General features: G+C 49.0%; 3 protein-coding genes across 4 annotated transcripts in view; 1 reads left to right on the top strand and 2 right to left on the bottom strand.

The window, feature by feature from the left end:
• The window catches only part of ARHGEF33 (Rho guanine nucleotide exchange factor 33), a 55086-nt gene extending 46499 nt beyond the window's left edge, over positions 1 to 8587 (bottom strand). The window contains exon 1 of the mRNA XM_045010350.1: positions 8533 to 8587. The gene's annotated coding sequence lies outside the window, so the exon portion shown is untranslated. The remainder of the gene's footprint in view (positions 1 to 8532) is intronic.
• A 1937-nt stretch (positions 8588 to 10524) lies between these two features.
• MORN2 (MORN repeat containing 2) lies at positions 10525 to 22702 on the bottom strand. Of its 2 annotated transcripts, none has more exons than XM_045010357.1 (5): positions 22629 to 22702; positions 21388 to 21438; positions 18943 to 19049; positions 15381 to 15517; positions 10525 to 10752 (listed from the first exon to the last, which is right to left on the bottom strand). In XM_045010357.1, the coding sequence occupies exons 1-5, from the start codon at positions 22633 to 22635 to the stop codon at positions 10650 to 10652; spliced, it is 405 nt and encodes a 134-aa protein (XP_044866292.1). In that variant the 5' UTR covers positions 22636 to 22702; the 3' UTR covers positions 10525 to 10649. The 2 variants fall into 2 exon arrangements, with proteins under 2 accessions (XP_044866292.1, XP_044866293.1); XM_045010358.1 differs by lacking the exon at positions 22629 to 22702 and adding an exon at positions 22190 to 22271.
• DHX57 (DExH-box helicase 57) overlaps positions 22634 to 24075 on the top strand; it is a 33221-nt gene continuing 31779 nt past the window's right edge. Inside the window, exon 1 of the mRNA XM_045010356.1 lies at positions 22634 to 22760. The gene's annotated coding sequence lies outside the window, so the exon portion shown is untranslated. The remainder of the gene's footprint in view (positions 22761 to 24075) is intronic.

The following is a 24075-nucleotide window of genomic DNA, read 5'->3' on the forward strand; positions in this document are numbered from 1 at the left end:
ACGGATCTCTTCTACTCGTGCTGAAGGAGTGATTCCATTAACTGGTAGCAGTCGTAGGCTGTTATCACTAACACCCTGCCAGCATGTTACATAGCATGCATGTCTCTGTTCAGGCTCCCCTGTTGTACTTCTCCCATGCATGGCTCATCAGCAGGGGTTTAAACCTTTAGCATCACAGCTGAGATCTCTACCTCATGATCTAAAGGGGCAATCTGTTAGCTGGTAGCAAGATAAGCAACTCTCCTCAGCCAATGTGTTATACAGCCAAGCATACCAATTTGTAACCGTCATTTGGAGAAGAGATGCAGCCAAGTCAGAGAGATTTAGGTCTGCCACATGGGATAATTAGGATCTATCCCCAGGTCTGCCAGAAGCGACCTTATGCAGCCTCTCAGATCATTAACAACCCTATGTAAAATATTGAGACTAGTTGCCTGCCTTCTTGAGTTGAGCTAAGAAATATGAACTGTGCAGAATTATTAACATCAATCAATGGGACAGTTCATTATCATTTCTATTATGGTAGCACCCAGAGGTCCTGAGTAAGGATCAGGACCCCACTGCGGTAGGCACAGTCCATGCCTAATAATAATACATCTGTTAGTCTTTAAGGTGCCACAGGACTCTTTGTTGCAATAATAATAATGAGTCTCTGTTCAAAAGAGTTTTGAGTCTATACATATGATGAGACCACAACAGGTGGATAAAGTGTACAAATGGAAAGGGAAAAACTAGGGCCTGGTCTACACCTAAAACTTAGGTCACACCCCTGAGAGATGTAGTCAAACAGACTTAAGCCCTGGTATGGACACCACTAGGTCAATGGTAGAATTCTTCTGTTGACCTCGCTACTACCTCTTGAGGGGGTGGATTTACAACAGCAACGGAAAAAAATAACCCTCTCTGGAGCAAGTGTCTACAGTGCTACAGCTGTGTTGCGGTAGCGCTTGTTGTGTAGACATGCCTTGGCTTAACTGTAAAGTAAGACTGGGGAGGGGGAATGTAGTGCATTTGTTGTGTTACTGTGTATGTTGCAGGTGCTTGGGACTGATTGATAGAGGGGTGGAGTCTGTCAATAAGAGTGTGAATGTGATGCATAGGGCTGAGATATGTCATACCTCTGGACAGTTCCTTGCTTGTACTGCTTGGGTGCATGCATGTTGTCCGTAAGCAACTTTAACTTTATTTTAACAACAGTTTTTCTTTGTGGAGAAAATTCTGTCCAGCTCCTGGATGGCTGCACTGGGGTGGAGCATGGAGCAAGAAACTTAGTCATAGATCCCAAGGCCAGAAGGGACCATTGTGATCATCCAGTCTGGCCTCCTGTATAAGACAGGCCTTGCACAGCTGCAGAAGGGCCGCTGGCATTGGCCATAGCAGTTGCTGCGCTCTGTGGAGCAGAGGCAGGAGCGGGATTGCAGCAAGGAGTCAGAGAGAAGGCCCTGCCTGGAACCTAGCCAGCCTTCTGCACCACTCCACCTGCCTCCTTCAGGGCCCCTGCAAAATAGGTTAACAATGTCTAAGTAGGGCCGGAGAATCCTCCCCATCCTAGCAGTGCGGCGGGCTTTCATTTGACCCGTAACTGCAGTTTGTAATTTCCTGATGCGTCCCTAGGTTCTTCATGAAATAATTGCATTATGTTGGATGCTTTCCAGCCTTCAAGGATTACTTCTGGACTCGGTGAACACAGAATATTGTCTCTCTGGCCCTATTTCTCCTGAACTGTTGAATACACAGGGCAAAATCCATCAGTCCTTATTCAGTACTAATTCAGGCAAGACTCCCCTCTTCTCTGAATTAGGACTGACTCAGAACAGCAGGGTTTGACCCTCATCTTCTGGTTCTTGGTATTTTCTTAGTATTAGGAGCTCTTTTCCCTTTATAATTTCTGTTGCAGCAGTACATGTATATATTGCTTTTTCCAAGCCAATACATTTGATTTGGCTGAATATCTTCTACCTCCTTCCTACAGTATGGAAAAGGCTTTGAAAAAAAGGAACTGGGTGGCTCAGGGGAGCAGTAATAGGAAATGGGCTCCTCCGTGTGTAGGCTGCTGTTTCCCATTGGTAGTGCATGCATACGTCAAAGAAATGTAGGTGCAACTCTAGCATTCCATCCAGGAGGATGCTTTGCTGTATTGCTGGTAGGACTCGCCTCGGCAGTCACGATTTCACCTCATTTGCCAGCTCGCAGAGAAGGTGTTTTGTTTTGTTTTTGCACCTATTAATGCTAGAAACATTTTTTAAAAAATGAAGTTCACACTGTGCAATTTCAGCATGTCACCAGCGGTAGGCTCAGTCTGGCCAGCCGGCCAGGCATTCCATACCCTGCTCTTGGCGAACATACTAACTATACACATTTATTCAACTGTAGCCTGCTCATCACCCACCAAAGCTCAAACTCCTCTTTACCCTACCCCGCCCAATCTCCTCCTTCCACAGATGCCTGGGGGAACAGATAGACAGGCTTGGCATGTTCTGGCTCTGTTGGAGAGAATTCTCCAGGGACAATCCTCTGCTATGAGTGCTGCATCATTTTAAAAGTGAAGCTGTTACCTCCAAGGAGAGAGGTGGTCTTGAAGGCATGGTATCCAGAACCCAAACAGTTCATGCTTTTTTACATTACCAACAACACCCTGAATGACATCTGAGAACAAACTGAAGACCAGTGTCTGCTTTGGAGGACAGGTGGACTTAGCACCAGAAGCACTACGCGAAGACTCTGTTCTGCCCAGTTTGCCTTACAGTGAGTAGCTCTTACATGAGAATACCCACATCAGGGTGACTCACCAGGCATAAGGGTCGTAGGAGCAGACAATAGCTGGGTGGCCACATTTTACTTTTGCTAAAATTTCAGCAGGATCTTCAGGGATAGCCCCACAGAGCTGGGAATGCAGCTGTCCAGTCTGGAAGTGACCATCGCCAACCTCAAGCATTCAGAAATCATGAGATTGAAAACTATAAATGGGAGGTTCTTTCTCTTTGCATTCTGTGTTTTGAGCCTCCGGGGGGCTCTTGTGTTATGTTTTCAAGCTTTGTTTTGCAACCATGAGGCTAGCAGCAGCTGTTGTTTTTTTCAATGAAAGCTGAATTTCTCATGAAATCCTCAGACTAAAACACCAGAAAGCGCGTGGTAAAATTGCAAGAGTTGGCAACATTGCCTCACAAATGCTCTAGGGAGTTTTACGGAGACTGAATAATGCAGGTCACTTCTTCTGGAAGCTTGACATTGAGGGCTTGTCTACATGGGCACGTTTCTGCACAGTAAAGCACTTTTTGCACTCACACTGCAGACGTGTACACACTGCCAAGCCATCCTGTGTGCAGAAACTCCTCAGTGGCAGCGCTGCAAAAACCCCACCTCGATGAGAGTCGTAAGGCTATTTGCACAGCGGCTCCAGCGCTCTATGGCCAGTGTAGACACTTGATTGCTTTCTGTGCTGTAATTGGCCTCCGGGGCTGTCCCATAATGCCTCAAGTGACCGCTCTGCTCATTGTTTTGAACCCCTGCCCTGGAGACATGTGCCCCCCCACTTCAAAGCACCATTTCTGAGAGCCCTTGAGTGCTGTGCTGATCTGCTCGGGGACAAACAGCAAACCATTAACGTGGAATGCTTTGTGCTGTTGAACACACAGGTGTGTGTGTGTGTGTGTGTGTGTGTGAGAGAGAGAGAGAGACTGACTGACCAGGGAGGGAGGCGGGGGCTAATGTTGGGGTTTCACTCGCCTCAGGATTGGTTGCTTCCTGCCACTGTCTGAACTTACAAGACAGCATGCTAACATACGCTCTCCCCCACTACACCCACACACTCCCCTTCTCTCCCCCTCCCACCCCCGTTTCAGTTGAACAGCAGCTGGCAATGTAATAGGATGCCCATGGAACAATGGGATTGGGAAACTTGCATCAAGTGGTGCTGTGCCTGCCCCATGAAGCCCTGCAAACCCCTCCCAAAGCACCCTGGGGCCAGTTGCACAGTGGGATAGCTACCACAATGCACTGCTGTCTTTGTCTTGCAAGAGCTGCTAAGGGGGCTGCGTGCCAGCATCACAAGAAGCACAGTGCAGACATGCAGCGGAGGTTTAATTTCAGCATTTTAATAAACGTGGTATCACTTGTGGCACAGAAACTTGCCAGTGTAGACATGCCCTGAGATAGATCTTCGGGTGGCAATGGTACGGGGTACAAAACATTGCAGGGTTTTTATTCTGCTTTTTTAAGGAATGGAAAAAAATCCCTATTCTCTATTTTTATACACTCTTGTCGCTTCCTTTATCCAGCCAAGCGTTCAGCTGGCAGCAGGGCTGCAGAGCTCACCTTCACTTTTGGGGAAACGAGTTACACTCCCCATCCCCTCCTTCAGCCTTTCTTGGTCCTTGTCTATATGGGGAAATTGACTGGCAAAGCTACTCCAGTCTAATGATTCCATTATAGCTAGTCTGGTATAATTTACCTGTTCTGGAATAACTCCCCCACGGGGATGCTCTCGTCCAGACAGAGGGATTGTCTAGACATACAGCTCTGCAGCGTGTCTGGTGAAGACACTCTATGCCGACACGAGAGCATAATAAAACCACCTCCACGAGAGGCAGCAGCTGTGTCAGTGGGAGAAGCTCTCCTGCCAACATAGCACTGTCCACACTGGTGCTTATGTCGGTGTAACTTATGTCACTCGGGGAGTGGTTTATTCACACCCCTGAGCGACGTAAATTATGCCAATATAAACTGTAGTTTAGACATCGCCTAGTCTAGTAGCAAAGTCTAGTAGAATAGTTCTTCTGGAAAAGCTATGCTGGTCAATTTCCCTAGGCAGCAAAGACCCCAGAAAGGCTCCTTTCAGAGCTAGCGAGTATGAGTTTTCTCCCTGTGTGATGAGACAGAACTAGATTGGGTCTGACTACCTCATTGGCCCCTGCAGACTAGGAAGCTCAGGCTACTGAGGACTGCCCCCACAGTCTTTCTGACCCACCCACCCCCCAAAAAAGAGAGCTGGTCTGTGTCATGCCCTTTAGAGAAGAAAGGAGGACAGGTAGATATGGGTCACCCAGCATGTCTCTTCTTCCCGGCAGTCTGTAGGTGAGGAGATGGGAGTCCCTCCCAGCAGTCAGGAGGACAGAGTATGACACACTGACTGTGAATACTGCAGTGAGGGCCTGTGGACTTGGAGGGATGCTGCCCCTAATGAAGTTAAATATTAAAAGCACTGATCTATTGGATTCAGTTTAATACAGGCGAGTCTCATCTTACGTGGGGGTTCCATTCCGTGGTTAGCGCGTAAAGCGAAAACCGCGTATAGTCAAAATTACTTTGAGTTGAATGGCGGCCAAAATTGCCCGCACTACAGGTACAGTATTAAAATTGTTATTTTTCTCTTTTGGTTTTTTTTTGTTTGTTTTTGCCGACTGCGTAAAGCTGAAATCGCGCATGTTAAATGTGCGTAAGATGCGACAGACCTGTAATCTCATTTGGTGACTGTTCCCTGTGCCTCTTGTGCAGCCACAGACCGGATCCCCATCCAGCACTGGTGCAGAATTCAGAGCGCTGGGGATGGTTGGCACAAGATTTAGGTCATGTGCCATATGCCAGTGGTTCTCAACCAGGGGTACACATATTCCTGGGGGTATGCAGGGGTCTTCCAGGGGGTACATCAGCTCATCCAGATATTTGCCTAGTTTTAAAGCAGGCTACATAAAAAACACTAGGGAAGTCAGTACAAACTAAAATTTCATACAGCCAATGACTTGTTTACACTGCCCTATATACTATACTCTGGAATGTAAGGACAATCTTTATATTCCAGTTGATTTATTTTATGATTATATGGTAAAATGAGAAAATCAGCAATTTTTCAGTAATAGTGTGTTGTAACACTTGTATTTTTCCCTGATTTTGTAAGCAAGTAGTTTAAGTGAGGTCAGGGGTGACAGACTCTTCCTAAAAGTGTGTGGGAGAGGCACAGCCCCACCCCCCATTCTGGTGCCCCTGAGTGAGGTGGAGTTTGGGGATATGCAAGACAAACCAGACCTGAAAGGGGTACAGTAGTCTGGAAAGATTGAGAGCCACTGCCATATGCAATGGCAAACAGAGCATCGGGAAATATCCCTGGGAGAACTTGGGGTGACCACGCATAGGCCAAAAGATACTTTACAGAGGAGCAAAGGCACGTTGAGACCCGAGATCTCAGACCATGGGATATAAGCAAAGGGAAAGGTCAGTTGGGGATCTGGCTTCCCATGCACGCTCTGCAAGCAATAGGCCAGCTGTTTCTGGCAGCAGGACCACTGACTGAGGGAACAACTCCAGCCAGAGCCTCCTGACTGGGAGACTCCTCTGCCCTGGAGACACAAAACACCTGATTCCATCTCCAACCGGCCAGAAGACTGCACCTCATTCTACAAGATGCTGACCTGCAGACAGTGATTTGCAGAGTTCCAGCCTCCAGGTTAGATTATTGTAACACATCGATCAGAGCTAAGAAAAGCTCTAACTGGTGCAAAACACAGCAGCCCATCTGCCTAGCAACACAGGCCAGCAGGAACATCCCAGTGCAGTAATTCTGGGTCCCTGGTATATAGTGGTCACAGTGCAACTTCTCTGTCCATAACCAAAGCCCTTCATGGGATTGGCCCTTGGCCTCGACTGCCTGAGAGAACCTCTCCCGGCAAGACCATGGCCTCTCACCTCAGCAGCATTCTACTGGAACAATGCAACTCCCGGCCAATAGGAGGGGACAGCTGAACGTTCCCAGGAGCAGCAGCTGGACCATGGGACTTGCTACCAGAAGAGATGACAACGACCATGGAATGGGCCAGTTTCACAACAAAATGCAGAGCTCATCTTTGCAGCTTAGTTTCCCCCTTAGACACACTCGCGTTTTCTCTCGCTCACACAATCAGCTGATCAAGCTGCTTCTCCTACAAACTGACAAGGAAGGCAGAGACTTGGCTTGTTCCTGTTTTGCCACACTCGCCAGGTGCTGCTCAGATTGCCCAGTAATGGGGCCTGTCCAGAACATCCCAGCCCAGGGTAACGCAGGAACCAACCATGGCAAACCTGATGTAGCAAAGGGACAGTTTAGTGCGAGCAAGAAATTGGGCTGCAGACACCCACAGGAAGGCCCCAGAGAGGGAGCTAAAATCAGGTTCCTCTCACTGAGTTTTGCCACATCATTCCATGGGGGCAAGGAGTTGCATTTTCCCTCCTCCCCAGGGAAAGAACAGGGTTCTGCCCCTCAAATCAACACATCCCCCACATCGGCAGAGATCCCAGGAAGCAAAGCCATCCATAGCAGTGCCTGCCCTGCCCCAGCTCTGGCAGCCTTGGCCTCCCACCCCTTCTACTTCCAGTGGAGCTGCACTGCCCTGGCCTCCTCCACTAGAGACTGCCCCTGGAGCTTCCCCTTCTCCCCACAACAGAGAAGTCATAGTGCAAAAGTTAGTGCAGCAGGAGTCTGCAGCGACTTCCCAGCAGATCAAATGTGGGGCACTGAGACAGGACAATTTCCATCCTTCCCTTTATGATCCCAACTCACCCTATGCTCTTGTGGATCTCTGGACTGTCCATGGAGGGAGAAAGTGCTGCTGCAGAGACAACACTGAAAGCAGGAGATCTATGCATGAAATACTACCTCTTTGCATGGATCTGGAGCCGGGAAGAGGGTGCATAACCCCCTACTCCCTTTTATGAACTACAGCTTCTGCAGCAATGGTCTGCTTGCCTTTCTACCAATATGCAGCATGGGGCTCAGGATGGCACAGATTGATCAGTTATTTAAAAAAAAAAAAGACAACAAAGCATGAGCATCAATACGTTAGTGTTTCAACCCAAGCTAGACTTAATATGCTGACTGCATGGCTACTATTCGTTTGGCTTATAGTCACATTCAGGTTTTGAAATCACGAATTCCCTGTACTAAATAGAAAGGATTATCCATTTTTGTTGGTAATCATTTTCCCCCCTTTGCTCCCCAAGAGATCTTCAGTGTGTTGCCTCCTTTAACAAATCTAGTTCCCAAATATGTTGTGTCAGAATCTATCCGCAATCTTATTTGCATAGTTCCCATTTCACAACTGATTGTTCTATTAGTCATCCCATGTCCAAAAAGAGCATACATTTCCTCGGAGAGTAAAAATCAAATGATTTCCTGTTTCATATTACCCCTAGAGTCTGACTAATTCTAATGTTATCTATATACATATATTTCAAATGAGCATGCCTTCCAATTCAGATCTCGATTTCGCCGCTGAACGGTATGGGCTATTAGATCTCTACCCTTACTCTGATAGTTTAGATACAAATAGATCCTTAAAAGTGTGCTTGGCAATCTGGGAAACTGCACAGGCAAGAAAAGAAATTAGCCAGAAATAATTACAGTGCATCAAACAACTGACGAATGATTTTTGCTCTTAGAAAATATCTTAACTACCTGCTTATATGCTGCAAATCCGACACATGCCACTAGCTTTTCCCACTAGCATGAAAAATGCCATTATTAAAACCATTCTAGACCTGAAGCTCAGGACATTTTAAACTTACCCAAGGCTAGGTAACAGCTCCTTCCGTGGTGGTGCTTGTCTGAGTTGGGACTGTACAAAAAAGAGAGATGAACGCTATGATAGCCTGATGTTTCCCAGAATGGGACCATCACATGCTAATCACTCATTTTAAATGCAGGCATAACAAATGCCTTCTAATTATGTAAGCTCCAGGTCACATCCCCGGGGGTAACTCAGGACTGTGTGTTTGGCAGAAGACGATGCTGATTTTTTTTTTTAACATTAGAATTGTACGGTTTTGCAGAAGGACTCTTTGTAGCACTGGAAAGTGTGTTAACCCAGGGCCTGAAGCAACAGCCTTGTTTCTGTCTTGGGCTTCAAAACTCCACCAGGCTTAGAGGGTGCAGCATGCCCTCCGTTCCAGCATGGCTGGACATTGTGGGGTAGCCGCCTCTCTACCCCACAGTAGCACTGACTCTGTGCCACGCCTGAGCTCCTGTTGTTCCTGGGGGTGCAGAGGTCAGGAGAGGCTCCTTGCACCTTCTCTTCCCTTGTTCATGCATGGAAAGGCAGGTGTGGCCCTAGTGGGGTCCCAGAGCCCGAGCTCCAGCCTGACCCCAGCTATCTACACTGCCCCTTCACCTGAGCCTCATGAGCTGCAGTCAGCTGGCATGGGTCAGCTGTGGGTTTTTAATTGCAGTGTAGACATGAAGACAGAGGGCAGCATCAGCAGGGCGAGTGGCAGCACAGGGGAGCTGCAACTGTTTATTTTCTGTTTCTCCTTAGACGGTGATAAATTTCCAACAGAAAAAAGTGAAGGGGGATGGGATTAGCAGTGCTCCACCTCTGCCCCATTACGGCTCTGCGGCACTCACTCGAGAGACCCTATGGAAGTTCAGAACACTTGGAGGCAGGGGGGACAACTCATCTCAAACCTGAAGGGATCAGGAAAGGATTTCTGTTATTCCAGTGAGTCTCTCCATGGGAGCAGCCAGAGTAGAAGCAACAATGCCCAGGATAGGAGCGATGAACAATAACGAAAAGAAGAACTTGCTCTTGCAGCTACAGGACGAAGTCCGGTCCAGAGGCACCCTTCAGGCAGAGGTAACTGAAATTCAGAACTGTGCAGCCCACTTGGGTACAAACACCATGGAGCAAAGTAAGTGGCTTAGTGAAAAAGAGTCCCAGATAAACAGCCTCAAGGACAGGGAGAGGCTGACTCCTGAGTTATTAGCAGGCCTGCAAAAAGACAATGCCTTTCTCAAATCAAGAATTTAGGACACAGACTTGCTGCTGGTGGGCGCATGTGCAGCTGGTGCATAGCCCAGAAGGGGAAGAATGAATGCTTCCAGGAGTAGCCTGTAGCTCAAGCACTGCATGGACTTCCCAGGGGGAGCATCTTCCAGCTGGCAGGGACAGCAGAAGCCACTGCCAGCAGTACTGATGAGCAGCAGGTAGTTGAGCCCTCTTCTGCCCCAATCCCCACAAAGCTAGGACTTGGGGTCACTTGGCCCCAGAAATCCCCACACACACTTCCAGCAGCCTCAGGGAGCAGCACATGTCAGAGCTGTTACTGAAGTGTGGCCAGGATCATTATAGGATTGTACCGGGAGGACTAACTGAAATGCTACACTTGCATACGCTGGCACCGCGGTGGTGCACTAGTGGCACTTTGTGCAAGTGCAGTCATGCTGTGTTTGTGCATGGTTGTGAGTGCTGCTGTGTGTGGGAGTTGCTGATTTTCTCTGAAACTTGCACAAATTAAGCATAAAAGGGGCCTCTCTCATTGATGAATGGCATCTTCAGAGTCCTGTTTTCTTTTGAAACTCAACACTTGCTGAAATTCCTGATACAGTCTCCCTTAGATTTAATAACTAAATTATTTTAAAGACTAACTAGTCATTAACTGCTCTGGTTTTAAATTCACCCCATTGTTTCACATCATTTGTTAGACATCCTTAAAATGGAACTTCATAATGAAAAGAAAAACAATGGAATGTTTAGTTTGGTTAATTTTATTTACAGTATGTAGCCTGGGAAATTATTTCTAATAAATGTTAAGACATCAGTTGCTATTGTAAATCTTGCTTACAACTATTAAGTCAAAATGCAGCATAAGAACAGTATTTAATACATGTTACCTTTAGTGCAAAATAGCTACATTTCCAGCTTAAGCTTCAGTCCTGGTGCTGCTGTGTAATGAAATGTGCCACTCCATTCCAGGCCTTGTGTATCTATAAATTCTCCTTCACCTTCCAGCCTGTAACAGTATAAAACCAATCTGTTAATGGAGACTGCGATCAATGATGAGAGCTCTAGAAATACCTAGGTACAGCAACAGACCAGCAGGAGTTTGGGCACCAGAATCCAGTGCTCCCCCGGGCCCTGCCTTACAGAGCAAGCAGTTCCCCTTTTTCCCATGTGGTAATTATCTCCTCAATAGTCTCAGGAGCCCCTTCCAGTTTGTCTGATGTTCCTAAAACTCATGCTTCAGGAGCCAGGAAGGGATCTTTTCCTCCCGATATATTCTGGATTTTTTTTTTTTGGTCTCCTTCATCTGAAGCATGTGGGATGGCCAAAGCTGGAAATTGGACATTGGCTGGGGTGGGCCAGGGCACTGAGGTGGCACCAACAAGCATTCTCTCTCTCAGGTGCTGGGCTGGCTGGTTCTTGCTCACAGGCTCAGGGTCTGACTGATCACCATGAGGGGTGGGGAAGGAATTTTCCCGCAGGTCAGACTGATGGTGACCTTAGGGTGTTTTTCCCTTCAACAGCATGTTTGGGTCACTTGCTGGATTATCTGGATAGATCTCACTTAACTAACTCCCTGCCATTGCAAGGGCCCTGGGCATTGGGGCACCTGGGTCTCTCCTATTCTCTGCCTGTGGGCTGGAGTGCTTTGGTCTATTTCGTTTGTTGGGTTTAGTCTGTGGGCACAAGGTGGGTGTGGCCTGTGATATTAAGGAGGTCAGTCTAGATGATTGGATGGTCCCTTCTAGCCTTAAACTCCATGACTATAAGCTCTAAAAGCTCTGACCTAGGAGCCGCAAAGACTTCAACAGGGGCAATATATAGGGCAAAAGAAGTGGACCTGTCAGGCTACACCTCCCTTCCCAATAGCCTAGTGCAGGGGTGGGCAAACTACAGCCCATGGGACCATCCTGCCTGGCCCCTGAGCCCCTGGCCCCTCTCCTGCTGTCCTCGCTCCCCCGCAGCCTCAGCTCACCATGCTGGCGGTGTGGTTGGCTCCGACCCAGCGGCGCGGCTCAGGGGTAAACACAGGGTGCCCCCCACCCCACAACAGGGGTCCCCAGGGCCGGGCACTCGGGCAGCACAGCACCGGCGCACCCCCTGTGGGGGGAAGGGTCTGCACTGTGCGGCAGGGGAGGAGGTGGGCAGTGCGGGTGGTGGGAGCGTGGCCGGAGGACTCAGGAGGAGCACCGGGCGGCCGCACAGCCGGCCGGAGAGAAGCGGCACTTTGAAGGGGAAATTGACGCTTCTCTCCAGCTGCATGGCTGCCCCTGCTCCTCCTGAGTCCTCTGCCCGCATTCGCAGGGCCACATTCTGAAAGGGGTGTGGAGGGGGGGTTCTGGGGGCGGTTAGGGGACAGGGAGTAGGGGGGCTTGGATGGGTTGGGGGTTCTGAGGGGGGCAGTCAGTGGGAGGGGGCGGATGGGGGCGGGGCAGGCTGTTTGAGGAGGCACAGCCTTCCCTACCCGGCCGTCCATACCATTTCACAACCCTGATGTGGCCCTTGGGCAGTGAGCTGAAGTTAGCTGGACTAAGCTCCATGGAACTTACCCTGATTTTTATTAGTGGCACCCACAAGATTCACACGCACATAAAGCAAGTTACCGTGTGATCTTAATCCTGTAAATGTATCTTTCCTTAGCCTTTCCCCATCCCTACCAATTCTCATTGTTATGGTGCGCCAAGACGAAGTGCAGTGTTTTATAGACTCCTGGAACAGCCATTTTGGACTCACTCATCAAAAAAGCATGTCTCTGTGGATATTTTAAAGCGCTGTTCAAGGTCAAAATATCTGAATACTCCCTCAATGAAGCAAAGTCTATGCTCCAATATGCCTTGGCAATGGAAAATGAAATTTAAAAACAGTCCTGGGGGACCTGTTCCTCTTGAGAAGTGAATGAATAATAGTGGTATCTCAGTTTTCTCAAGGAATTCTGAGAGTCAGCAAGATAACCTAGAAAGGGTTGTCAGGAACCACAGTCTATTTAGAATTGCAAGCTAGCCTCAAACATTACAGAGAACTATAAAGACGGTGGCATGGAAAACAGATTATTTGAATGCCAGGAAGATTCATAATATGTTGGGTGAGACGATGGTGGGAGATAACCAGCTAACTTCTGTTGCGGAGTAGCCAACCATTGGTCAACTGATCATATTCCAGGAGCTTTGTTACCAGCTCCCCTTCACAAATTTTTTTGCTCACACAGTGATCCCTGATATGTCTGAACAAGTTCACTAGCAAGAAATATTGCTAATATAAATTTGTGAATTTCTACTCATCTAACGCTGACATGAGCAACACCACCCAGAGCAACACCACACAATCCTTCCTGCGGCTAAGAACATACTGGATTGACCACATATTCACAACTGGCGATATTCATCCCTGTGCAAAGGGCCAGCAGGAGACCTATGCACTACTTACATCTCACTTAAGTGGGATATAGGAGGTGCATAGGCATTGTGTTGGCCTAACACACACACAGGCTTTTGAGAGAAAACACACGGGAGTCACCATCTTGATGTATTTCCAAACGTCCTTGCCAAAATGGTAGGCACTCACTGTTTGTTTTCACAGAATGCTTACATCTTGTGTTTCATATCATAGTGCACACAGAATCCCTAAAATAGAGTTTAAAATTACAAATTCTGAAACAGCAAATACATATGCTGGGCAGTGTAATTTTAAATGGATTTTCCTTGTAAAGCGCTAAAATAAATATGATATTATTACTTTTCAAAAAGTACTGGTTTGGTTTTAGGATACAGATTTGTATTTGGTATCTGACTGGATTCTGACAGCAGGGACTGATGCCTTAAAAATATCATAATCACTGGTCACATTTCTAGCACTGGTGTATTCAGTTCTCTCCGTGCATCACCAGCAAAACTGTATTCTGATTCAAGATTCTTCATTGTTTATTAACATTATAGAAAAAATGCAGCTTGCTTTTCAGACGCTACCCTGAGGTGGTAGTTTAAAAAAAAAATCTTGTATTAACTTCAAACCTGAGCAAATTTGCCGAGACTCATTTAAGGAGAATAAATATGAACACGGTTGACATCAGTTTTAAAGTCAATTTTTTGATTAGATTCACTTATTATGAAATCAAAATCCACTTTCTGTTTCAGAGACATACAATCTTTTCCTCATACAAAACCCTCATTCACAACCCTGCATCAACAGACTCAGCTGATGTTTTATAAGGTCAGCACTACAGCTTTTCCATTAATCTGAATGATAACAAAAATAATACCTCCAGATGCAGCATTTCCTCATCACTTTGGAATCTAAACTTCTATCTTAAAACATCTAGAAATGAGGAATGCAGCCACAGGGCCGCCCGGGGGGGCAAGTGGGGCAATTTGCCCCGGGCCCCGCAGGGGGCCCCACAAGAATATAGTATTCTATAGTATTGCAACTTTTTTTTATGGAAGGGGCCCCCAAAATTGCTTTGCCCCAGGCCCCCTGAATCCCCTGGGCGGCCTGTGCAGCCATACCTACGGCCTGGGGCAGGGCTTAATTTGTTATGAAAGAGGGGCTGGGGCTCAAGCAATTTTTTTACATTCATAACTGATGCAGCAAGCCCAGCATTGCTGGGGCTCTGAACTGCCAAGCCTAGAGATTCTGGGGCTCTGAACTGCCAAGCCCAGCAATGCCGGAGCTCTGAATTGCCAAGCCTAGAGGTGCTGGCAAACCCTGGCACAAATTAAGCACTGGCTGGGGGAATGGACCCTGTAAAGCAGTGACTTTGAAAAGGATCATAGCAGAGAAGTAACTCAACACCAATTCCTAGTGTGATGCTCTGGCAAATGGCTAACACTAGCCTTGGCTGTGTAAACAAGGGAGTGGTGAGGACGAGGAGGACAGTAAGATGACGCTCTGTATACAGCATTGGTGAGACCGATACAGGAATACAGCATCCAGTTCTGCTGTCCGCATTTTAAAAAGAATGTTGAAAAATTGAAGAGGGTGCAGAAGAGAACCACAAAAATGATTTCTAAGCTGGGGAAAATGCCTTATGGTGAGACAATTAAAAAACTCAATCTGTTTAGTTTATTAAAAAGAAAACTGAGAGGTGACTTAATTACAGTGTGTATAAGTACCGTGACAGGGAAAAAATACTGGGTGCTAAAGGTCTTTTTAATCTAGCACATTAATCCCTTATGATCTTAAACACTACGAATCTATGGCCATGTCTGTATGAGTAGTTTGTCTAAATGAGCAGGACGTGTGCGGCAAGCTGGGGTGTCCATCTGCAATGCTTCAGTGGGCCCTGCATTAATGGTTCGTGTAGACCCTGCTCCTGCACGTTACAAGTTTCCTAATACCACAGCTTCAAACTGCTGCACATCAATGCACACTAAGGAACTTTTAGTGCACAGAAGCAGGGTCCGTATGGACAGTTAGTGTGCAGTGTGCTGCAGCGATGCAGATTTTACACCCCAACTTGCAAATGCTCATTAAGAGATGCCGTACGAAATGAAAAATTTCAAAATGGCCTCATCCTTCACTGGCAAGAGAAATCAACTCCCACATTTGGTCAACTTTGTGTGGAGATTTAGTATCTTGCAGTATTAAAACCCACATGCTTGGAAGGAGCAGCCTAAACTCTTGTGTCTTTGGCATTAAGCTTACTTGTTTTCATTGAAATTTCCAATGTACTTTGCTCCATTTGGAAATGAATAGGTTCCTAGTCCATGAAACATGTTGTCCTTGAACTCGCCTTCATAAACTGCCCCTGAAGGATGCTCAAGCCTTCCAAAGCCATTCATCTATGTTGAACAAGGAGTTGAGGAAGAGGGTTAATACTTATTCTTAAAATACTGATGTAGACCAGTGTCTTCAGATACTTTTCTTTGAATGGACTCCAGAGGTGAAAGTAAGCGGGTACGGGCCGGTAGGGAGGATCGGTAAGAAAAGGAGACTGGCTGAGGGAGGGAGAAGCCTGCCCCCTGCATAAGAATAGTTTAAACTCAGCTGTTCCCTGAGCAGTTCAGCCCTCGGGGTTAGGAGTGGATTCTGGCATCCTTGTTAATTTCACTCTCAGTAGCTGGGGGGAGTGGGGAGGGTGTGTTTGACCATGGCAGGGGCAGTCCTTGTCTGCCCCCGGGATGAGGGGATCTTGTCTCCAATACTAATATGCACAACAAATACAAGCATTTGGCTGCACAGCTTAAATCCAGAGCTAATAAAAGCAGGTGGAAGGGGAAAACTCACTGTCACATTGGTTTCTCGTCTCCTCCCTCCCCCTCCTCCAGAAGGCTGCAGACAAGGCTCTGCATTCCTCCCCCACTCCCCACCCAGCAGGGGTTCTCCTCTAGGTTCTAGCTTGCAGGGTTAGAAGCCCTTTCTGGCATCCTTGTTAATTTCACTCCCAGTTGTTGTTGTTGCGGGGTGTGGGGGAAGAGGCAGGGGCAGTTGCGGTGTGTGTGACCATGGCAGGGGCAGTTCTTTTCTGCCCCCGGGATGAGGGGATCTCCTATGCACAAAAAACACAATCAAAATCAGAAACCATTTCCAAGTTCAAATCTATCCCATTCCCTCCCCAGCAGAGGATCATGGTAGTGATGTCCAAACTGCTTGCAGATCCTCTTTGAAATTTTACTGAACCGTGCAGGGAACAGCTGAGTTTAAACTGTTCTTATGCAGGAGGCAGGCTTCTCCCTCCCTCCCTCCCTCAGCCAGTCTCCCTGCTCCCTGCTGCAAGCTAGACGGTAGCCCCTGCAGCTGCTGCTCAGTGCCAGGCAGGGAGAAAGCATGGAGCCTAGTGTCCGCAGCCTGGCTGGAGGAGGAGGGAAGACACGGAGAAAAATGTGACAGTGAGTTTTCACTTTTTCAGGCTTATTCCAATAGTAAAGTTTTATTACAGACAGTACTGGTAGTATTTTCTCTATCTATGTCATGCAGTGGAAGGGATCCATGAAGTACGTAGGAGAGGTGGGTTGCTTGCGATTGGACCAGATGGGTAAGAAATGTAAATTACTTTCACCCCTGCCCAAACCCCAGGGCTCCCAGCTGCCTCTGCAGCTGGTAGCTCCGGGGGTGATTTAAAGGGCCCAGCTCCTAGCTTCAGCTGAATCCCTTAGCCCTTTAAATCCTGATTTAAAAGCCCTGGGATTTAAAGGCCTCACCTCTTCTGATAGAGGCCATGCCTCTTCCGTTTGAGGCCCCTCCCCCTCTGCAGGACTCTGGAGTACCGGCAAGTCCTTTAAGTTACTTTCACCCCTGATATACTCCATTATTAAATAAAAACAGGTAGGGCACCTAATACTCTTCAGGGATTACCCAGGCTCTCAGCTGTGCAAGGGTTTCAGATGGGTCTCAGAAGTTTTTGGCCAAGGTAACTATACAGTAAACTATCAGAGGGGTAGCCGTGTTAGTCTGGTTCTGTGGAAGCAGCAAAGAATCCTGTGGCACCTTATAGACTAACAGACGTTTTGCAGCATGAGCTTTCGTGGGTGAATACCCACTTCTTCAGATGCAAGCTCATGCTGCAAAACGTCTGTTAGTCTATAAGGTGCCACAGGATTCTTTGCTGCTTATACAGTAAACCTTTCTCTTATGAAAAGTGTCATGGAATCTTTTGTGTCCATACAGCAGAGAGCCTCAGCTTTCAAACCTTAATAGAATGGAAATAAGAAGTTAAGGGAAAAGGCGTGTGCATTTCTTTCTAACTTCATAGTGCCTACAATGGTGTCAACAATGTACCCCACCAGTCCATACCCCAAAAGCAATACAATACACACCCCATAAGCCATACACACCGCAGCTTCATCAAACTTGCATCTACTACAAAACCTTAACACAGTGGTCCCCAACACGGTGCCCACGGGCGCCATGGTGCCTGCTGGGGCATTTATGTGCCCAGCGGGGAGAGAAGCCGCGGCCCCGTGCTTGCCAGGGACAGAGAACTTCGGGGCCTGCAGGCTGCGGGCACCAGTGTTCTCTGTCCCTGGCAGGCGCAGGGCTGCGGCTTCTCTCCGGTTTCTCCGGGGCTGCAGGCACCGGTGTTCTCTGTCCCCGGCAGGCGCGGGGCCCGCCTAGTGCCTAGCAGGGGAGAGAAGCCGGGGCCCCGCGCCTGCTGGGGACAGAGGACTCTGGGGCTCCAGGCGCCGGTGTTCTCTGTCCCTGGCAGGTGCAGGGCCCGCCTAGTGCCTAGCAGGGGAGAGAAGCCGGGGCCCCGCGCCTGCTGGGGACAGAGGACTCTGGGGCTGCAGGCTGCGGGCACCGGCATTCTGTCCCTGGCAGGTGTGGGAGTGTGGCTTCTCCGGGGCTGCAGGCGCCGGTGTTCTCGGTCCCCAGCAGGTGCGGGGCCACAGCTTAAGCTGGAGAGAAGCCGCGGCCTCGCGCCTGCCGGGGACAGAGAACTCTGGGGCTGCAGGCTTCAGTCTATGTTAAAGTAAGAACAATAAATATATTTGGACCAGCAGTTCAACAATGTTTTACTTTTTTAAAATACATAAGATGAAAACTGTTTATGATATTTATTTTGTAAAAATTCCTTAATTTTTCTTATCGGTAGATAAAAAAGAGCAAATTCACATGGTAATGTGAAAGAGTAATCGCCGAATAATTTAATTAATACCTTTTACATGTAAAATTATCCTTTTTATCTTATGGATTCATATATTATGTAATATTAAATATGATTTTCGTATTATTTAATGTACAAATACAAAATAAGCCTTGAAAAATTGTTGGCGCCCACCACACTCTTCTGAAAACATGAATGTGCTACTGGCCACAAAAAGGCTGGGGACCACTGCTGTAACAGTTTACTTGTTGCTGTTGATGCTCTGTTTACTCTTGCATTTCTCTTAGCTTGGACAATCAAAATCGATGTCAGTTTCCCTTTGTTTAAAATTCTTTTAAGGTAGCTTTTTTACTGAATTATCTTTAAAAAAACACCAACAGACTAAAAAGCATGACATGCCAAACCAAGTGTTGCCTGGAGAGGCTCCCTTCTAATTGCATTGTTATTTGTCTAGTTACAGGGGCTACACACTCAGTAGCACCAATTTTTTTCTCAACACCAAAAACCAACTTTTCCTATATTTACTCATTTTGTCTCAGTAATTCCAAAAGACAATCCAAGGTTTATTCTTTAAAACTAGATAACCAGTGGGAAACAATAGAATATTCATTAATGTTACCTGGAAGATCCGCAGACATTTTAAATAGAGAACTTTTAAATTACCTTATCATTCTTCCAGTTTCCTGTGTAAGTTATTCCATTAGGGGTAGTATGAACTCCATCTCCATGCCTCTCAAGAGCACCATCAGGTGTTCTTATACACTCACCATCTAAAACGAGTGAAGCAAAAGAGTAGTCGGAGAAACCCTGTTACTTTCAATATACTGAAATTCAAACAGTCATTTCCATTTGAATTAGGCAGTATTTAATCAAAAAAATTAAATCTTAGAATAAATCACTAGAAGTTAAAGATGCAAAAGACAGAGATGGCAATTATTATTATTATTATTTATTTATTTATTTAATCCATTTCACTCCCTGTGCAGGATTGTTTCCTACAGGATATGTGGGGGGTCATGCATGTCATGCAGAAGGTCAGCTCCAGCCAAGACGCTGGGTTGGGGGCTGCTCCACATGGGTGGGCCCTGCTCCGGCCAGGGGCTGCTCCATGTGGTGCACCAGCGCTCCGGCTGGGACACTGGGTCGGGGGCCGCACCATGCAGCTCGGCCCCGCTCCGGCTGGGGTGCAGGGTCGGGGGCCACTCCATGCAGCTCCTGGAAGCAGGGGCGGCTCTAGAAAGTAGGCTGCCCCAAGCAGCGCGGTGCGCTGCGCCGCCCTTCCCCGGTCCCGCGGCGGGTCCCCTCTTCCCGCGGCTCCGGTTGAGCTCCCGCCGGCATGCCTGCGGCAGGTCCACCGGAGCCGCGGGAAGAGGGGACCCGCCGCAGTCATGCCTGCGGCAGGTCCGCTCATCCCGGCGGGAGCTCAACCGGAGCCAAATGCCGCCCCCCGGGAAAGGGCCGCCCCACGCGCCTGCTTGGCGCGCTGGGGTCTAGAGCCGCCCCTGCCTGGAAGCCATGGCATGGCCCTGCTCCAGCTCCTAAGCACTCCAATGGGAGCTACAAGGTCAGTGCCTGCCGATGGGGCAGCGCGCAGAACGGCCTGGTCGTGCCTCTAGGTAGGAGCTGGAGAAGGGACATGTCACTGCTTCTGGAAGCCGCTTGAGGTAAGTGCCGCTTGGAGCCTGCACACCTGAGCCTCTCCCCATGCCCCAACCCTCTGCCCCAGCCCTGATCCCTCTTCCGCTCTCCAAACCCCTTGATCCCAGCCCGGAGCACCCTCCTGCACCCTAAACTCCTCACCCCTAGAGCCTGCACTCCCAGCCAGAGCCCTCATCCCCTCCCACACCCCAACCCCAATTTTGTGACCATTCATGGCCCACCAAACAATTTCTATTCCCCGATGTGGCCCGCAGGCCAAAAAGTTTGCCCACCCCTGGCCTAGATGATCAGAATGGTCCCTTTTGGCCTTAAATGTTATGAATAGGTGACAGGGTATGGATCACTATGATGATTACCTGTTCTGTTCATTCCCTCTGGGGCACCTGGCATTGGCCAGTGTCGGAAGACAGGATACTGAGCTAGATGGACCTTTGGTCTGACCCAGTATGGCTGCTCTTATGTCTCTATATTCTCAGTTATCAGTGCCACTCAAATGTAGGACAATCCAGTGGCCTACAATAATAAAGTTCTATGCTGCCATGCAGGAAAATCAGATTGAATTCTCAGATATGTTCTTCTACTCCCTGACCAGTATGGACTAACTAAGGAGTCAAACCTGAGTCTATGAGCCTAACCTTGCACCACTGAGGTCAATGGGATTTTCACTGCTGACTTCAATGGAAGCAGAATTAGGCCTTACCAGAGAATGTGGTTTGCATCATGCAGTATTGACTCCACTGGCTGATTGTGGTCCTGATCCTGGAATCAAATCAGTGTGAATGGACTGCCGCATTAGTGCAAACCCTAATGACTTCAACAGACCTTTGTGCAGGTGCAGGAGTCTCCCAGTGCAGAGCTGGTTGCAGGATTGGGGTTTTAGATGGTAAACTCTCAGAATCAAAACCTGGCCCCACTGAGATCAATTGGAGTTTTGCCATTGACTTCAATAGAGCTAGATTTTTGCCCTGAAAGTAGTTCCATCCAGTTTTCTCAACCTAAGCAATGGTGTTTTAGGTAAATAAGGTCTTAAGGTTTGGAATAACTGGAAGGAATGCTGAGAAAACAAATTAACTTATATTAGTTTCCACAGATCTTTAGGGATTTTAGTTTTAATAGTAAGCAAGATGTGTTGTTTAAACGTTTTCTCTTTTCCCTTTTAAAGAAAGCATTTTGGTTTCAAAATCTGACTCAGACACTGACCTCTGTCATGGCAATGAAGTTAGTATATAGCACATTTTTGATACCACAGACTCAGTTTTAATGAAGGTGACAAGTTGTCACGATATTAGAGGCTTTGTCTGATATAACCAACTATACCACCTCCCTTGCCAAAAAAAGTGTCCCGATTTTTCACACTATCCGGTCACCCTAATTCTGAGATATTTTATTAATTTTTTTAAATTGCAGTCAATAAGAATGAGTAAGCATTAACTCTCAAGAATTTCTTACCATATTTGTCATTATTTGGAAATACAAAAGATATTCTATAAACTTCAGGACCTGTTAAAAGAAAATGTGTGTAATTATTTTACTTTCATTTTGGAATCCAAGCCTTTAAACAAACTAGAATCAATCAATAATATAATTGTATTTATAAAATGTCCATATTCCTCCTCCAAGGCACACAGTGTACTGCATGATACAAATTAATGAGAACTAATTAAAATACAAGAAAAACATAAGGAAAAGAAACACTCAACATTCAGGACAGACACAAATGTTAGCATCCAGTACAAAAAGAAGGGAAAAAGCAGGTAGTTGGGGAAATGTAATAAACATAGGACCAATAGTAGTCACAATAAAAAAACCCTTTCAAATAAAAAAAGTTGAGGTTTTTTTTCTTTCCGAAAGGAGGGAAGAGATGAATAGAGACAGGTGTTTCAGGCAGTGAGTTCCACACTTTAGGACCTGGAAAGCCACAGCCTTATGCAGATATCAGATACAATTGTGGGATGGTTCCAAGGTGGGCTTTGTGTAGGGTTGCCAGCGCTCCAGGGTTGTCCTCAGGGTTCAGGAATTAAAGATTAATCTTTAATTAAACGTTATGTCATGTGAGGAAGCTTCCCACCAAAACTGGCAACCCTGGAATGGCCCAGAATGAGGTTCACACACAAGATAGTAAATACAGCCCTGGGGTAAGGCTTTATAAAGCCGGTAATAGTCACAGTGGAAGGGCAATGTACCACTTTTTATACACCCAGAGCAATATGGGGGGTTCTCTGCTCCAAACTGCCTCGGTCCCTGAGCAAACCTGATGCTCTCTGCTGAACAAGCTGCAGGGCGACGTCTGCTCTAAACCCTGTGCAGAGGGCACGAGCGGGGATCGGGTTCTGTGTGCATGAAGTCAGGCGTGGCTAGCGTCACCTGGCCCTGGGACTGGGGTTGCCAATTGTGGTTGGCGGGAATCCTGGAGGTTTCATCACATGACGTAATTTTAAATGGCAGCATAATCTGCCAGTCCTGGAGACTCCCGGGCAATCCTGGAGGGTTGGCAGCCCGGCCCGGGGTCCGGGCTCGCCCAGCCTGAATTGGGCTCGTTCGTCCCGCTCCGGGGCGCCGCGTTCCCAAAACGGCCTGGCGGGACCAGCCTCAACTTCTGTGACTGGCCAAGCGGCTCTGTGGGGCTAGTGGGCTGCGGCAGGGACTGGTGGGGAGAGGGGGCTGTGACGGGGGTGGGCAGAGGCTCTCACCGGCCATGCCTGGGACGCGGTGTCTGCGGTTGCTATGGAGACAGATTGACTCTTGCACCGGAAGTAGAAGGGATTTCACTTCCGGGTCGGGGGGTGCCTGCGCTTGGCTGGCTTCGGAGCCTGTTGTGACGGGTAGGGGGAAGGGGGGTAACCCCCACCGGGCGGCGTGTGTCCCGCGGGCGGGGGCTGACCCCGTGGGCGTGCTGTGGGGCGAGGGTTTGTCCCGCGGGGGGTGGGGTTGTGGTGGAGGGTGCGGGGCCTGCAGGGGGTGGGGGCGTTATGGGTGGGGTTGTGGTGGAGGGTGCGGGGCCCTGCAGGGGGTGGGGGGTGTAATGGGTGGGGTTGTGGTGGAGGGTGCGGGGCTCTACAGGGGGTGGGGGTGTAATGGGTGGGGTTGTGGTGGAGGGTGCGGGGCTCTACAGGGGGTGGGGGTGTAATGGGTGGGGTTGTGGTGGAGGGTGCAGGGCCCTGCAGGGGGTGGGGGCGTTATGGGTGGGGTTGTGGTGGAGGGTGCGGGGCCCTGCAGGGGGTGGGGGGCGCAATGGGTGGGGTTGTGGTGGAGGGTGCGGGGCCCTGCAGGGGGTGGGGGGCGTTATGGGTGGGGTTGTGGTGGAGGGTGCAGGGCCCTGCAGGGGGTGGGGGGTGTAATGGGTGGGGTTGTGGTGGAGGGTGCGGGGCCCTGCAGGGGGTGGGGGCGTTATGGGTGGGGTTGTGGTGGAGGGTGCGGGGCCCTGCAGGGGGTGGGGGGTGTAATGGGTGGGGTTGTGGTGGAGGGTGCGGAGCCCTGCAGGGAGTAGGGGGCGTAATGGGTGGGGTTGTGGTGGAGGGTGCGGGGCCCTGCAGGGGGTGGGGGGCGTAATGGGTGGGGTTGTGGTGGTGGGGGGGGGCCCTGCTGGGGGTGGGGGCGTTATGGGTGGGGTTGTGGTGGAGGGTGCGGGGCCCTGCAGGGGGTGGGGGGTGTAATGGGTGGGGTTGTGGTGGAGGGTGCAGGGCCCTGCAGGGGGTGGGGGGTGTAATGGGTGGGGTTGTAGTGGAGGGTGCGGAGCCCTGCAGGGGGTGGGGGGCGTTATGGGTGGGGTTGTGGTGGAGGGTGCGGGGCCCTGCAGGGAGTAGGGGGTGTAATGGGTGGGGTTGTGGTGGAGGGTGCGGGGCCCTGCAGGGGGTGGGGGCGTTATGGGTGGGGTTGTGGTAGAGGGTGCGGGGCCCTGCAGGGCGTAGGGGGTGTAATGGGTGGGGTTGTGGTGGAGGGTGCGGGGCCCTGCAGGGGGTGGGGGGCGGTAGGGGTGGGGTCGTGGTGGAGGGTGCGGGGCCCTGCAGGGGGTGGGGGGCGCTATGGGTGGGGTCGTGGTGGAGGGTGCGGGGCCCTGCAGGGGGTGGGGGGTGTAATGGGTGGGGTTGTGGTGGAGGGTGCGGGGCCCTGCAGGGGGTGGAGGGTGTAATGGGTGGG

The sequence above is a fragment of the Mauremys mutica genome, chromosome 3, assembly GCF_020497125.1.
Source record: "Mauremys mutica isolate MM-2020 ecotype Southern chromosome 3, ASM2049712v1, whole genome shotgun sequence".
NCBI lineage: Eukaryota > Metazoa > Chordata > Testudines > Geoemydidae > Mauremys > Mauremys mutica.